Genomic DNA, 17264 nt, shown 5'->3' with positions numbered 1-17264 from the left:
TTAATGCATGTCATGGCAACCTATTTAGCCTTAAGATAGCACTTCATAAAGCAGTTCAATTCATAAGCATGTCAACTTGCTTGTAATTGTAGACAGTACATTCTCCAGGAGCTTGCTAGTCTTACAGTATAGTTTTGATAACAAGAAAAGCCTACTTAACATGACTTTTATTTCTATTTTATTCACAAACACTTCTCTTAGAGCGTGTTGCTCTTGTTATTCCATGGTTCATTTTGTTCTGGTTGCTTCTATTAGACAGATTAAATTGGAGATGGATCAGTGCAAGAATGAACTTACTGGCTTGGAAAAAGAAGTAGTGCAATTAAAACGAGATGGTGAAAACAAGGCACTGCAGATAAATCAGTTGGATATCACTTTGGAAGAAGCAAGATCAGAGCTCAGTAAAAAGGCAAATGACGGTAATTTGGCTATTTTGTTTCTCAGACTTCCTTTCATTAAATTATTCTGTATGTGTTAGACATTTTTCCTTCCCCCCCTGTTTCATAATCAAGTACATGAGTCAAAAAATGATAATCTTTTTAAGCCCAAACAAAACCAAACCCAAATGAGCAACATTCACACAACCCAAAAAAATCACAAACATTTTTTAACATACTTTTGCAAATTCTCACTTTTGTGGTATATATCTTTACCCCAGGTGAAATGTATAAGTAGTTTCCTTGTAAATTGGTAATGCAGATTCTTAATGTGATAGTCAAATGAGACACTTAGATTTTATAAAAGCTTATGCTATTCACAAAAATGCAGCTCTTTGAAACAAACAGAAAACCCCACAAGTCTATGGAAATAACAAACTTTCCAATCTAACTTCTTCCATTTAGTTTAATTGTACCCTTGTTTTAAGCCAGAGAAATACAGGCAATTCTGCTTGCACTTTTCTTAGCACTACATATTCAGTTACTATATTGTCTCTGTACTGTCTCCTTGGCCAGATGTTTTTAGATATATCCTTATGTTTCAAGTCAATTGTTGATTATGAACTGAATAAAACTAGCAAATACTTAGGTACCATAAAAATTTTTTTGTAGTCACTGTTTTTCTAGATTGTCCTAAAAAATAGTGATACTGAAAATTTATTACAACCACAAGTGCTACTAGGTAGTGCTGTTTCATAAAGACCTGGATGTACTGATGATTAAACATTCTCTTTTGTGGTGCGTGTGTAAAATAGTGATTGATTTAGAAGATAAGCTGCTTCAAACTGAGACTTGCCGCAGGGAAGCCTTACAGAAAATGTCAGAACTGGAATCTGCATTAGAGAATGCCTGTGGAGAATTAAAGATCACTTTAACACAGCTTCAGGAATTGCAAGATGCATTACAGAATGCACAGTCCTCTCTGGAGGAGAAGAACATTGCTATCATGGATCTAATAACTGAGCTCAAGTAAGCTGGTATCTGCCATCATGAAAACTTAGTTGTGTTAGCTATTCCTTGAGACTAGCAAGTAGTTTGGATGGGGTTTTTTAATGTTCTTAGCAGCTCTCTATAGTTTTTAGGTGGTTTGTGGCTATAAGATAACTTGATACTTGAGATCCCCAGCTCATTTTTAACTTCTAAAAGTGGTGCTGAATTCTTTTGGGGGAATTCTGTTTTAAAATCTGCCGAAGTTATTTTCTGAATCCTAAAGCTGTTAAGTAATCGTAAGAACAGTCCAATTGTCCAGTTTCCTTTCTGACCGCAAATTAATTATACTTTTTTTTGTTAAAGAATCCTGATATAGCCAATTAAATAACTTGAATAATGAAAGTAATAGGAAATCCCCACCAGCACTATAGTTAACAGAATTATTCTTCTTGGGTTTGTTTCCTTGCAATCAATTCACATTTAAGGTAATATGCTTTAAGTAAGTAATAGATCTCATGATTTTCAAGCTGGATACTTGAAGCTAAGCAACTGAATGTGCATTAAGCAACTAAACACATGAGAATTTCAGGTATTGCAAGGGTGAAATTGAAGACAAAAAGCAAGAACTCCTTGACATGGACCAAGCACTGAAAGAAAGGAATTGGGAGCTGAAACAAAGAGTAGCTCAGGTCAGATAATTTTTAAACATGATACTGACAATTATTCTTGTTATATAGTAGATAACTTATAAAAAGCCTGCTAGGTTTGGTTGCTTTGATGTATTGTCTCAAACTGTACTGGTTACTACAGCCACAGTGTCAACCTCAAACCAGTTGTATGTTGCTGAAGCCTTATGTACCAGGAAAATCAGAAGCCTGATGTTGTAACCTGTCCCAAGATTCTTCATTAGTGATAAAGTTATGGGACAACTGTTCTCATCTTGATGTTTGCTAAGAGGAAGGAAGATCTGTGCTGAAGGGTGCTTGGAGATGGTAGATCCCTTTCCTTGTTTGCACTGGAGCATATTTGATTCACATTAAAGCAGCCTCTAAATATGAAATGGTATTTTTGTTGTGAATGAATTTCTGTAGCTCATTTGAAATATTTTCAGTCTTTTGGTCTGGCTTCAGGACTTGATGCCCATCATGGGAAAATTCTGCTTCTGTCATTATAAGCCTCTTACTGAAGGAGTTACCAGCCTTCGTATTCAAGAATATTTGAGGTTCAGAGAGAAGGAGGAGTGGGGATTTGAATAAATCTGTTTAAGGAACTGGCACTGTAAGGAGGCCAAATCTTGAAATACATTTTTGCCACAGTACCCTGTGACATGCCCCAGGAATTCATCAAAGCATTTGATGAATTGATTTTTTTTTTTTTTTTGGCAAAATTTGGCACTTCCTAACAGGGTGGATTAGTATAATAAACTAATCATATTTCTTTGAAAAGGACGACTAGGCTTGCATTCTGTGTATATGAGGACCTAACATACTCAGCTATGGACTTTTTCCCAATTTTCCCCTTTTCTTTTTATGTTTGGCCACTATTTAAATGAAATACCTAGGATGTAGCATTGTATTGACTGCTGAGAGAATAGTCTTGAGGCTACAAAGGATTGATTTCATTCACTTTGCTCTCATAGTTTGTAATATTGCTTCTTAAAATCTGCATATTAGTTCAAAATAAAGTATTTCCATTTCTTCCTTTTTTACCTCTAGATTACACAATTGGATATGACAGTTCATGAACATAAGGGAGAAATGGAGCAACAAATAATTCAATTACAGTGCAATTTAGAGAAGTCAGAGTTGGAAATTAAGGAATGCAATAAACAGGTAATTCTTGCTTAATTAAAAATACAGTTTCACTAAAAAAGGGCAGGTAATTCTATGAGAAAGTCTGGTCCTGGGACATAATAGCTGGTCAGATTTAATCTAGAAGATGAAAAGTCTTTTTTATTGTAGGGAGAGGGAAGGAAGTACCTAAATGATGTACCAGTAAAAATACTTTGTCAATTAAAACTATAAATTTTGCAAGGCTATAACAGTGCAGAAATGAAAACCTATTTTTTCACTTGTTATGATACAGCTCCCAAACTTCTCTTTTAGTAAAGGAAAATGTAGACAAAATAAAAAATTCCAGAGGAGTCAAAAGTCAATATCACTACTGACAATATTAGTGAGTTTTCTTTGTTTTGCACGTTTGATTTTTTTATAAAATTGCTCTGACTTTGGTAAAATATTGGTTCTGATTTAATTGCATTTTCTGTTCAGATTGAGAGCTTAGAGAAGAAACTCCAGCGTTCTAAAGATGAACTTCGTAAAAAAGAGTTTGAATTGCTCCAGAGAGATCAGGAAATAAATCAGCTGAAGAAAAAAATAATTAAAGAAAACAATGCAGCCTAGAAGCTCTTGGAAAGGTAAAACATACCTTGGATACACAATAAATTATCAATTTTTAATGCCATTGCTGTACTGCCTAGAAGAAATGATACAGTGTCTCTTTTGCATAAGCATCATTACTTCTCGCAGAATCATTGTATTTTATATCCTGATGTTTCCTGAATCTTAATCCCCTAAAGTTAAACTAGTTTTATTATTTTAAAATTACAGATTTAATGTTACACTCTTAATTTTCTGCTTTCTGTGGAGAAATTTGATTACTAATTATCTTTAGAGACCTAATTTTCTGGCTATGGACGACATGGTCTTCCTTGAAATGAAACAAAGAAGTACGCTGTATGATGAGAGCTTCTTATGACTTAGATACCTGTCTTGTGAAAATTACTGCATCAGAAGAGCACTGAGATCTAGCAAGCTTGTAGGAACGAGAAGTGAGAATTTTTTGGCATAGTGAATGGGAGAGTGTGGAGAGTCGAGAAGACAGCTAACTTCATGAATTATACAAATCTTTGGTTTGGTGCACAAATCAGTCACTACGAGTACAAATGTGATCTGAGATGAACAGGCTTTCTGCAGAAATAAGTTCAGCTAAGTATGATTCCAAGCTGAACACCTGTGGCCTCTGCCACTTTGGTTATGCTGCATTTTATATGTTTCTTTTCCCTAGGGTGAGATATCAGAGAAGCCTTATTTCTGTGTGAACACCGAAGGTGTTTGATCTGTGTTCTAGTTCATGAGGGCTTGGCTCTGTCACAGCTGAATATGAAGGTTTTTTCACTGCAAATTTAAGCAATGTCAGCTCTTCCATCTTGAATTCTGTTAGGTTATTGGTGATGCTCAAGAACAGGACAGTGACTGCTTCTACCTTTCACACATATCATTAACAATTCCTGACTTTTCATAAGGGTTGATTCTGAAGGAAAGAATTTCCTAGCTAGCCCTTGTACAATTGCTGACTAGACCCTTTCTTTCCAGACAAATTGTCTTGTTTTGGCTAAGGAATACCAGGTAGGGAGGGGCCTAAGAATGATATAAGAAAGGCTTTGAAAATGGACCTGCTCCAGCCATGTTCCTTCAGAGACCTGGGATAAGGAAACGAAATTTTTTTTTCATTGTAGTGAAGTAGATAAAAAACCCCTGGATTTTGGAAGCATTCTGTATAAAATATGAAATGTATTGCAGAGGGCTTCTGGCTCCACTTAGAATATGATATGGTTCCTTCTTTGTTTAAAAACTGAGTACATTAACACTGTGTAAGGAAACACTTCCTCCATTAGTAACATATTGCAGACTGATTGACTAGTCTTCCACAGAAATTTTCTGTCCTAGTTCTAAAAACTAAATTGCCTTATCTGTCTAGGGAAAAGGGGTGGAGAGGCAGTGTGTATGCCTTGCCGAGGGGTACAGTGTGTCTCATTCTCTTTCTTCTTAATACACCACCTTCCTTGCTTATTACAGAAAATATATTAGTTCAGGGAAGGAACTGCTGGGAGGGTTGATTTGTGTTCTGGTCCCCTCTGTCCCTTTGGGACTCGTAAAATAACCAGGTCACAGAGTTTTCACTTGAATCATTCTTTGTTCTTACTCTGCTTCAATCTGCAGTGAAGATTTTGTAACAATACAGCACTCTGCTACCCTTAGAAGTTGTAAATATTCCAAATAAAGGAACCGAAAATATCTTGCTGAACATTAAGAATTGCTTTTTCATTTTTCTGGGAAATGGAAGTAATTTTCTTTATTAAAAAAAAAAAAGGCAGAATGGACTGATAGCAAACTAATTTTTTGTGACCATAGTTCCTTCTGAAATGAGAAGTAAAATTGTATTTAAATGGTAAGTGAAGTAAGAAAAAATTAGTGCTTACAATGATTGACTTTCTAAAAGAGTGCTTTTTACAATGTTTTTGGAAAATTGTGCATAGCATTAAACTAGGGATGATTGCAATAATCTTTTGTTCATTAGGTGTAAGCTGCTTATATGCTACTTACAAGTGTCTCTGTACAGTATATATAGCATTCCTCGTAAAGAATAAGCACCTACCTAAACATGCATAGATAAACAGAGAACCAACATAATCTCTTTTTTAATTTATAATTAACACAACCCATAGTATAATATGATGTGAATAGTAGTGGCTGATACAGTCTCTAGTTGTGCTACAGCACCAGCTAATGTAAGCATAGCTGATGTGTATCATATACTAAAGAGACCTAAAACCCCTGTTTTTTTCTATAAATGAACTGTTGAATAATTAGATGCAGCATATACACTTGTTTGTAAAAGGAGGGGTAGGGAGAAGCTAAAGCTCTAACAAAAAACCCCCAACCTCAAACACGCTGTGTTTGGCTGCATTTATTTCTATATACAGCTTACATCCATGTTGCTATTTTTCTTGCTCTGTGTTGGTGGACATCATAGGCTTTTTTCCTCTTGATACTTGATACCTTGATACTGTTGATGGGGTTTTTACAGACACTTCCTGAACTGATAGAAACTTAAGTTGTTAGCAACTTAACAACAATGCAATCCAACATGAAACCTTAAGCCTTACGCAGAGGAGTTATTTCAAAAGACAGTGCTCATTTAAACTGTACAAAATTTTTACAGGGATTTGCATATGAAGATTCCATCTCAAAAAGATTCCACATAACATTTTCCTATTTCTCTGCTGGAACTTAATATGTGTTGGAAAATTTGTAAGTTGTGATCTTTGAGAAAGCAAATGCACTTCAGTTACAAGAACAGTGAACAAAAATGCATTAGTAACAGAAATCTGGGGGTCAGAATTTGAGGAGGCAGCCGTGGACTTGAGGCATGCTGTTAGTTTTCTTGGATTTGTAAGATAATTTAATACTGAAAAGTAACATCTTGGTACAAATTGATTTAGAGATGGTAATTACATCACAGATACTTTGTTTCAGAGGCAAGAACTGTGAAGAAATGACTGCTGCTGCCCATCAGACAACAGCAACCCAAGAATGCTGTTGCTGCATCGTAATTGTGACTTCAAAGAGGAAATTTTAACATTGTATTTCTAAATAAGGAATGTAGTTACTTGTACTGAAGCAGATGAAACCTTTTTATTTTACCAACTGTTAATGAGATTATTGCTGTCATATAATAACATATTTTTTATACTTAAGAATAAAATTTATTTAAGTTGTAGGGATTAATTTCAGCTGTCATCTTTTTCCAAGGTTTTCAAATGATGTACTTGTTTAATATCTCACTTCTAATTAAAAGCACAATGGTACTACCTTATTAGCAATTTTTGTTTGGGAATATTTTGTCTTTTTTTGTGCACAGGCAGTGTTGCAGACACATCTTATTAAAATTGACCTGTTTGTAAGATGTTTTGGGACACTGATTTGATTGTAGATGCTGGCAAAACCTTCTTGCTTTACTCCAAGCAGTATCTTTAAGATGCAAAGGGTTCTGGGACAGGGCCATAAAGCTTGAGCCTGTTTCTTTCATTATTTTTAATCAAACGAAAATCCATACAAAAGTTCCCATTGATTAAATTCTCATCATAACTATATGTTCTAAAACATATTTATTTCCAGGTTTCCAAAAGTACTACACAATTTAGCTGGTATGAATGGCTAGTGGCCCCACTTTTATATTTACATAAGCATCAGAAACTGCAAATATGATTTTGAGACCTCAGTCTGTCTGATTAATGCACACATGATTTATGTGCATTAAGACATGTGATTCATACTTCAGAAAATCAAGTTACCAAAGCTATTTGATGTAAAGAAGAAGAACAGAATTGAATGTATTTCAGTTTAAATACCAGGCCTCAGTTAAGTGTTTTGCATATTAAAAGTGTACCTTAGCCAACAAACCTATCTGAGCTATTTCAGAAACTCTGCAAGTGGTAGTGTGCTAAACTCCTTGGGCAGTACTGGCTCTTTCACTTTATGTAAACACATTCCACAAATGCCACATGTTCTACATTAAGTGGTTCTACAAAACCAGCCACACATTCTGCTACCATTGACAAGGTCAGGATACACTCATCTGAAATATTTCTGCAGTTTCAGATTATTTATTCTGCTATTATGAAAATTATGATGTGACAAAAACCACTCTTACTTACAGAAATCAATATATTGTGTGTTTTAAATCAAGCTATTTCTTTCTGTACATAACTGTAAAGGAAAAACCTCAGAATTAGGTTGACCGGTGCAATAATTGCAAATTAAACTGCTTTTATTTTTTACCTCTCTTTATGCACATCACTTTGCCTTCAGCCTAGAAGTGTATGCATCAAATTTCAGACAGATTTTTTTAAAGCAGTGGAATATATAAGCCCTTCAAACCAGGATTTCAAGTGGAAAATATAACTGATCTGTAATTACAGCTGCATCACAACACTAGTGGAATTCCACTAACTAGCACTGTATAAATCCTCATTTGCTCCTCCTACATGCACTAAATATAAATGTGCATGAGCAGCAAAAGCAATTTGCCTAATCTCTGAATCAGCTAAATAGCATTTGCACTAAAATTTTGTCTGTATACTAACTTATGTGGTTAAACTGTGGGTCAAACCTGATATATAAGTAGAATCATAATTATATATAATCTTTAGATGTTTTGCTGTTTTGTTGCTTGCCTGAGAAGTTAATGATTCCACTTATACTGTTGAAGCCAATTTATTTCTTTTGGAAAGGATGGACTTTTTTTAGAACGTAATTTCAGTTAAATATTTCTGTATTGTCCTACTTTTCTTGAGTTACTAACCAATTTACATGTATGCAAATCCTGGAACACTATGTTCATTCTTCTGAAGTGCGTTGCATTAACATGGGGTTGTTGAGTCTTGGAAAACATTCTACTGTGTATAATGGCATTGCAGTTCGCTGAATGCCATTCATAAGGCTAATTGCTTATTAAGGTCTTTTTTTTTCCTGTCACTCAGGACAGAAACAAAGGACTGATTTTCTTCCTGAATGTCATATGCTTACCTAGTAACTGTATGTTAAACACGAATTGCACTTAAGTGCCAGCCCAAATGCCCCTCTGTTTAATCCACAGTTTATATGCAAAATATTTTTTCCAAAACTTAGACATCAGACTAGTTCTTATTTTTTTAAATTTCTGACTTGTCAATTGCAGAACCAAAGTGTTGAAAGATATTTCAGTCTTAGCAAGAATGTAGTGAAGCTGATCTGTTCAACATTTCCTGTCAGTTCTTTGGTGCAGCATGCTTGCTCACTTTCTCTGTTCTTGGTTGGGAACACTGCCAAAAGGAAATGTGAGGAATCTGTCCAACAACTTGTCTCTTTCAGAATCCACATCCCATTTTTCAATTTGGGTTTTTTTTTTCTGTAATGCCTGTTAGGACTCTTACAATAGTAAGGCATCAGGGAAGAAATCCATTCCTCAATCTGTTGCAAACCAGGAGGGTGCTGTAGGTGTAGGAATTCTGAACAGCTTTAGCAGAGGGATCCCACTCTGGGTGCAGGTTACTTTCCACAGATGTGAGTGGAAGGCTTAGCACTACAGACAAATTGTAATTGTGGCAAGGCTTTTCCTGCCAGTACTGTGCAAGCTGGTTATTCTATTAAAAAAATCCATGTAGTTTACAAATGCCTCAATTTATAGTTTAATCAGATTTTGTATTAAATATAGTCAGTTTTGATAATGCAGATTATAAGCACATGTAGGAGCATCTGCTTCGATTTTGTTTAGTTGGAGATTATCCCTTAATCATGTAAGGTCCAGGTGTGCATTTTCAGATTTGTTGACTCAGGGAAGCTGGAGATAGCATTAAAGGCCAGTCACATTATGCTGTAGTTACATTTACGTTGTTGCTCCTCTGAAGAATTGAACCCCTCAGTGAAAAGAATGGCAAGAAGAAATGTCCTCATTACAGGTTGCTCCTCAGGAATTGGACTGGCATTAGCTGTAAAAATGGCAAAAGATGAACAGAAAAGATTTAAAGGTAACAATCTATCTGTTATTTATCTTTATCAAAACGTACTATTCAAGATGGTGCTGGTGTTTTCTCTGTGATTTAATAGGTGGTTGTATTCAGTTTGGTGACTTGTTTCTGGTTCATTTTCCTCTTTGACTGTCAAGAGAATACAGTGAAAATATACTGTTTTCTGTAAGCAGTTGATATTTCTCTACCTGTATTGAAATGGAACAACTACTGGAACTGAATAGTTTACACACAGACACAACGAAAAAAGACAGTAGTATAAAATGAATAGCTGAAAATATCTGCAGGATTATGCTGCTTTGGGTATACATTCACAGCTGTGGTTAGCTTTGTTTCTGGCTGCTAAAATCTGCACATATACACGCCCATGCCCATTTGATGACCAAAACAATGAGTTTAAGTAAACAGTTTCTAAATTTGCAATTTTTTTCCTTAAAGCACACTTCATTATTGCAAGCCTGTGTAGGCATAAGAGGGTGAATGAAGGGGCTGGGATTTGTCTTATTGCTGCAAAGCATGATATTTGCTGTGATTGAGAATGCAAGGTGAAGGCAGCAATCTGTGGCAATTCAGTCTCTCATACTTAAAGTATTTTACTGCTAACTGACTGGATGCAGATCTAGAGCTTTGTGAGTAATGAGGCTACAATAATAACTAAGAAAACTAATTTCTGTTTTGAGAAGTAGCTTACAAAAATAGACAGTCTTTCAACCTCAGGAAGTATGTCTTCCATTTTTAAATAAAATTATGGTTGTTCTGCTAAATTTGTTGATGGTGATTTAAAAAAAAAAAAAGAAGGGATATCTGGAATCCAAAATTAGGTTTTGGGTACTTAAAAACAATTTACTGGCATAATTTGATATCTGTTTTAAAATATACTGGTGATAGTATTCTCTTTTTACACTGCATGTTCTTCATTATGCATGGCTGTTTAATTCTTCTTTTGAATTTCTTGAAGTTTTCAGAACCAGACTGGGAAATTAGTGACAATATATGTTGAAAATAGAATTTTTTAACTTTCAGTTTTTGTCTGGTTTCTATCACTGATATTTAAGACCTGGTTGTGAAACCATTGTTCTTTAATACTTCTTAGTAAGACTGCCACAGTAAAGATTTTTATTTCTGGTAAGTGTTGCTTCTGGTGTGTTGCAGTGTACGCCACAATGCGGAATCTGGCCAAGAAAGAGCCACTGGAGGAAGCTGCAGGCCACAGGCTGGGCAAAACCCTCGAAATTAAACAACTGGATGTCTGTGATGAACAGTCTATTAGAACTTGTGTGAATAGTATCCCTGACAGAAGGATTGATGTCCTAGGCAAGTACAGGATGTGTGTGCTATGAACAGATACCAGATTTCTATAAACCATCTCAAATACCCTGGAGAAGTTTCATTCGTGTATTTTTTAAACTATCAAAGTAACAATAATTACATAGTATATTTGGTTCAAGGTTCTTAAGACTTCATGCAGACATGAGTGGATTAAATCTCACCCTGCTTCTATGAAGTAGGGAAGCTTGTTTTCCCTGTTTACAAAGGAGAAACTTGATCACAGGTAGGTGTCTTGGATAAAATGATATATTTTTTTAGTAAATGTGAGAAATTTTGCCTAAACTGGCACCTTCATGAGCAAGACTTTCTATTGATGGAGCATAGCCCTTTTTACAATGAAGGTAACAGCTGTCTGCACTAAGAAAGCAACAGCATTTGGGAATTAGCAAGTAAAAGAATAAATGCAAAGAAAATAAGGATATTTCCATTTTGTATTGAGAATTGAAATTGTACTTTACAAATTATTCAGCAAAAAGTGTTTTCATACTGTTTTGCTAAAAATAAATGTTAGTATCTTAGTAAGACAGAAATGCTTACACCATCAGCTATTAAATCTTACCGAATAGAAAATTATGGACCTGCCTTTTTTCTGATTAATTATTAAAGCAGTGCTTAACAACTGTTTCTACAAAATTTATTATACTCTAGTTTGACCTATTACTTCTAGAGAAGAATGCCAGTCCTATCATCATTCCCCACTTATAAATATCCAGGAGGCAAATAAAAATCAATGGAAGTGTGTGTTTTAGTTTGTTTATTTTGTTGGGGGATTACTTCCTCTTGAAGAGATGAATGTTAATAAACCAAAAACCAGACCAAAATATGGCTTGTTCTATCACTTTTTGAATATTTCTGTTCATTATGGGTATTGACTGTATCTTCCAATTCTTAATACTGAATTATAAACAAATACAGGTATTTCTTGACTCATTTTAATGTAATCCCTTTATATTTTTTTAAAAAAGGTCTAATCAGAAATAAATTAGTTAAAATGCAAAATACTAGATAATTTGATTAAAAGCATAATTTAAAATAAAGACATATGGAAATGTCAAGTGTATTTGGAAAGCTTTAGTGACTAACATATTTTAATCCTTTCTTTAAGGATTATTTAGGATCATTTAACCCTTAGTCCTCACATTACTTTCAAATGCTTTCCAGTAAAGATTACTAGTTTATGTTTATGTAGGATTTTGCTTGTTGTCTCCCATTTTGTGCAGTGAGCAATGCTGGAATGGGGCTCATTGGACCTATTGAATGTCAGACCATAGAGGAAATGAAAACTGTGATGGATACCAACTTCTTCGGCCTGGTTCGACTCCTGAAGGAGATTTTGCCTGACATGAAGAGGAGAAAGAGTGGGCATATAGTTATAATAAGCAGTGTTATGGGAATACAAGGTAAAGTTGGTTTTTCTGTTTGCTTGAACTAATAGTTCAGTATTCAAAATGTAAAGCTTTCCTCTTTTAATTAAAAAAAAAAGAAAGTAGGAGCTGGCATATCTGACTCTTGTGCTTTGTAATGCTGAAGTTCCAACTATAAAAAGCACCTGATGGGTTTTATGCATTCAGGTAGTTTGGTACTATACAGCTACTCTCACAGCATTTTAACAACAAAACCTGCATTTTTTTAGAGTTTTAACTTAAACTCTATAATTTGAAAAAAATTTATTGTTGTATTTTTATTATCTGGAAAACAGGGCTTAGCATTACTTTTCTCTTTCCTCTTGGAAAAAATTATGGTAACAGACAAACATGCTTACTACACTCTGCACAATAATAATAGAATAAAATCCAATCCCAGACAACTGTACCACCTTTTTGTAAAGTTTCTCATCTCATAACACTCGAGAGTCAAATTTCAGTGACAGATAATGATATTCCTACTCTCATGTCCCATCCTGTCTAGCTGTATTGTTTTTCAATTATTACAGCTGTGACATTGATCTTACCTGGATTATTCTGGTGAGCAAGGGTCCTCCATCAATCTCCAAGAATTGCTATTTTAATACAACACTTAGCCTCCACCTAAATGGATTGATGTAGTGCTTTTTATAAATCACTCAGATGCAAGCTGGATCTCTTGCACAGTTGTATCTCCTGCATTATACTCAGCCTTTGTGTTCATCTACAGCCAATTAAAGTCTTGCTGATAAATAATGCAGATGGTATTATATGTACAGACACTTTCATATCTTAGACTACAAAATAGTATCATCCAAGGAGACCACAGCATCAGCTAGGGGGAGGAAAAGCATTAGTCAAGCATCTTTTATAGACTAAGCAGTTTTGAGAACATAGGCAAAAATTAGTTTTTGGATTCAGTATACACAAGGATTTTTCTAATGTTTACCCAGCAAGACTGTAGAAATTTTGGGAAAACACATGAGTTTTAAAAATTAAACTACTAATATGTTGGATACAATCACATTCTCAGGATGTTTTATTTGTACCATCAGGCATCTTATTTAATGATGTTTATGCTGCATCTAAGTTTGCTGTGGAAGGATTCTGCGAAAGTTTAGCTATACAAGCACTCAAGTTCAAACTGCAGTAAGTATTGATCCACTGGTGTAAATGGCATTGATCCACCGGTGCAAATGGTATTGATCCACTGGTGTCAGTTGTATTTTAGATGTTTAAAATATATTCAGAGGCAGGAAAAAATTTTTAAAGCTTGCTGCTAAACAGACTGAGAAGCCCTTGAAAACTGTACATCACAAAAGGCATAGAAATCCTCACACTCTTCACATTATATGAGCAAATAAAAAGATCTAGATGTTAAAATAAACATTCTCTTGAACAGTTAAAGGCTATTTAGCTTTGGATAAAATACAGTTCATGTAACACTTCTGAAAACAGATTCTTACATACAATATCACAGGAATAAAATTACAAGATTGACCTGTGATCTTTTCCTTTAGAAAGGATAGTGGTCTTCTTAGGCAATTCACAGATAAAAAAGTTCCAGGGCCCATCACAGAGACTGAGCAAGTGCAAATCCATCAGAGTGTTACACAAGGTGAGATACCTGGAATGAAGGGAGGTGGGAGGAAAGTGAGAAGTGTGGTGTACTATTCCTAACATTTTAGACAGTACTTAAGTGACTGGTCCTGTTCATCATCTGTGGGACTTCAGGTTTGATTTGTCACATGTGTGTTCACACTCATGTAATTCTGCTACTGTTCTTTGTGCAACGTCCAACAACTGGTAAATGTCCATTGCATCTCTGTGTGCCTAAGCATTTAGGCCTTGTGGAAAAAAGGACAGCTGCTGTTGTGGAATTTCAGAGACAAAACTGTGATTCTGCATATTGCTCTGCAAAGTTTGGAGGGATTTAAAATAAATATAATGATACACAGGATATACCACAATTCATAATGAGATTTCAAGAGTATAAGACACAGCAAAAAGGAGGTTAAAATGAGGAAGCATAATAGGAAAAATTCAAGGTCTAATGGGAAGGGTGATGCAAGAGAAAAGGCTTTAATTCCAGCAGTAACTGGAATTCTGCTGTGAAGATCAATAGCTTGATTTAATTCTAAAGAAGAGCCTTTAGAACACTCCTTGAAGAACTCAAGTCTAATAAGAGGCCCAGTCCCAAAAAGTGTTTTGATAAACACCGTGGCTGGGAATTATTACTGCCTGAGAAAAGAACCAGGAAAAACCTGACTGTCTTTCAGTGATTTGCTATAATATGCTACTGAACAAAATAAATTTTTTCAGATTTGGCAGCAGCCAGAATCTGTCCACCCACAGTAAAAGTCTCTATATTGTATTTTATTAATATACAGTGGTGGGATCTTAAATTATGTAACACTAACATCTTGACAAAGAAAATCCATGTTTGGGCAGTTCCCCCATCTCTTTCAGCTACTTCTAGTATTATCATGAGGAACAAAGAAACCTATGCAGGATTTTGTCCAGAAAGTAATGAATTTTGTTACCATCCATTACTTAATTTTCTTAGTATCTGGAAAGTTCTTGTGAATAAATCACCCTTAGATTCCAGAGCCACGAGACAGCAGGTAACAACTGCACTCATGTTGTGAATTAAATTACAGCACTTCTCTGAAAATTAAACTATGCAAATTTCTACTACTATATGTGGATGGGTAGGAGGAGCAGGAGAGCAATAAAGGCAATGGATTACCTTTACAGAAGGTACTGTTATATACTGTTTGCTAGTGCAACTCTTCAGTATTGCTTTTGGAGAAGGATTAGGTGTATTTTCCATGGAAGATAGTCAACAACCAGTAGACCTTTTTTTCTGAACAGGTTAAGTTTGATTGAACCAGGCCCAGTGGTTACAGAGTTTGAAAGAAAAGTGTTTGAAGATGGAATGAAAATGGACCTTTCAGCTGCAGATGAAGAAACAGCTGAGATGTTTACTAATATTTACCTTAAAAATTACAAACAAATTTTCCAGAGCCTGGGACAAAGTGCTGAAGATGTTGCAGAGGTAACTCATAAAAAATTCTTCTTCCTTTTAAAATTTTTTTCTTTGTAATTTATGAATGCAGTGGTTGGTTGGTGGTTTTTCTGGTAGAAGTATTAGATTTAATTAAATGTACTAAACACAAATTAAATTAAAAAGTGTTTTTAAAAATTCAAGAGAATCTTTAAGCAAAAGCCTATAAAATATTAAAAGAATGTTCATTTTGAAGTATTGAATACAACTACGAATTGTAATTTAAATACCACTGAGATATTAGATCCCCTTTACATCCTCTGGTGTAGTCTGAATATTCTGCATTGTTACCATACACCCACACAGGGTTCCCACCACTGGTAAGAGCTCTGTCCTCTCCATCTCACTCATAATCTCTCCACTAAGGGAAGTTCACTCAGCCACCTCAGACCACCAAGGCACAATAAAAGCAACATGGATGTTTCTGGTGCTTGGGGCTTCCTGCAGGAAGAGAAGTTTAGGCAAGCTGTGGGAGGGGACGAGGCATTTGCTGGTAAGGAATAACTTCAGTGTCAACTGAAGATTCCCAGATCTTGCTGCAAAATGCACTGTCCTGATCCTTTCCCAGTGAACTGAAGAAGAGAGGATCTACCTACTGTGGACATATAAGCCACAATGATTTGGAAGACTACTCAGGATACTTAGGTGTCAAATGCTATCACCATGGTATAGAGAAACAGAAATAGACCTAAGAATAAATAATAAATACTTCTTATGGCCTTAAAATATTTTAAGAAGAATTTCTAATGAAGTTCTATTAAAACTGTATACAGGGGTTTATGTAATTCTAGCACTTTATTCTACTTTTCCACAGTTTAACTGAAAATTGGGTTTTTACTTTACTATCTTGGTAAAAGTTCTTTAAAAATTCTATTTCTCCTTTTCTACAGCATACAGTAAAGATAATTCTTGCAGAAAACCCACCTTTTCGCCATCAGACCAACACCTTGTATACTCCAATGACAACTCTGAAGTATGCAGATCCAAATGGGGATCTACCCATTGACATATTCTACAAAATGGTTTTTCAGCATGACAAAATCTTCAGTGCAAGTCTCAACTTCATCAAATTGCTACGGTGGAGAAGCAGGAAGAGCTTTGACCTGGGAAAACCTTCACAATAAGTATAAGGTTATATAATGCAAATTGGAATTACTTCTTATAGCTACTGATGACACAGTATGTTGTTATTCAAATGCCTTTGCTCTGTAAGTATGAAAAAGCACGCAAGATGTTTGAGCTTAGCTGAGATATTAATTTCAATATGTATCTCTTGAATGTTACAGTTTGCAGAACCTTGCAATTAAAATCCTCTAACTGTAGTTTTATTCTGTTTAGTGTTTGCTTTTTCCAGAGATGTTTTCTTAGGTACATGAACACTGACTGATATTTGTGTATTCAGTATTAACCTGACCCCCTTCACGTACCAGAATATAATATATAGTATGCAAACTATTTAGATTCTTAATATCGTAAAAATATGTTTTTACTTATTAGGATAGAATCAGTATAGTAATCCCTCAATCACACTGGCATTCTGATTTCCAGAAGTCTGATCTATTTATCAGCAACATAAGAGAAACTCTCATCAATCTTAAAATGTAACAAGTAGAATATTTATTTTTCATATATATTTATTACAATATTCTGAATGCTTCCTTTATATGCAATGGTTACTAGGATATTGCACATAGGGAACAATAAAATGTTTTTTAAAGCATCTTAAAATAAAATATCTTCTTACTGTC

The 17264-nt window shown here is 34.9% G+C and overlaps 2 protein-coding genes across 7 annotated transcripts in view; both read left to right on the top strand.

Moving 5' to 3' along the window:
* The window catches only part of CCDC18 (coiled-coil domain containing 18), a 26211-nt gene extending 16524 nt beyond the window's left edge, over positions 1-9687 (top strand). For 4 of the 5 annotated variants that reach the window (XM_048312535.1, XM_048312534.1, XM_048312538.1 and 1 more), the window contains 6 exons: positions 256-419; positions 1193-1406; positions 1957-2056; positions 3083-3199; positions 3638-3783; positions 6686-9687. In XM_048312535.1, the coding sequence (XP_048168492.1) occupies positions 256-419; positions 1193-1406; positions 1957-2056; positions 3083-3199; positions 3638-3769 (727 nt within the window). In that variant the 3' untranslated portion in view covers positions 3770-3783; positions 6686-9687. Of the gene's footprint in view, positions 1-255; positions 420-1192; positions 1407-1956; positions 2057-3082; positions 3200-3637; positions 3784-6685 lie in introns of those variants that run through there. The other variant, XM_048312536.1, reaches the window with a different exon arrangement.
* Positions 9554-17264, top strand: LOC125329960 (retinol dehydrogenase 8-like). 2 transcript variants are annotated; one of them, XM_048312540.1, is made up of 6 exons: positions 9554-9717; positions 10870-11031; positions 12267-12446; positions 13505-13598; positions 15306-15507; positions 16407-17264. In XM_048312540.1, exons 1-6 carry the CDS (start codon positions 9621-9623, stop codon positions 16638-16640), a joined length of 969 nt encoding a protein of 322 aa, XP_048168497.1. In that variant the 5' UTR covers positions 9554-9620; the 3' UTR covers positions 16641-17264. The 2 variants fall into 2 exon arrangements, with proteins under 2 accessions (XP_048168497.1, XP_048168498.1); XM_048312541.1 differs by having other exon boundaries at positions 9556-9717; positions 15324-15507.

The sequence above is a fragment of the Corvus hawaiiensis genome, chromosome 9 (assembly GCF_020740725.1).
Source record: "Corvus hawaiiensis isolate bCorHaw1 chromosome 9, bCorHaw1.pri.cur, whole genome shotgun sequence".
NCBI classification, from domain to species: Eukaryota; Metazoa; Chordata; class Aves; order Passeriformes; family Corvidae; genus Corvus; species Corvus hawaiiensis.
The sequence above is the reverse complement of the archived record's forward strand: the minus strand, read 5'-3'. Positions and strand labels throughout refer to the sequence as shown.

Bases quoted from the DNA above. Each gene is read 5' to 3' on its own strand.
- LOC125329960 (XM_048312540.1), top strand. From the start codon at position 9,621: ATGGCAAGAAGAAATGTCCTCATTACAGGTTGCTCCTCAGGAATTGGA. The intron at 11,032-12,266 runs GCAAGTACAGGA...CATTTTGTGCAG, and splicing joins CAGAAGGATTGATGTCCTAG to TGAGCAATGCTGGAATGGGG. The intron at 15,508-16,406 runs GTAACTCATAAA...CCTTTTCTACAG, and splicing joins GTGCTGAAGATGTTGCAGAG to CATACAGTAAAGATAATTCT.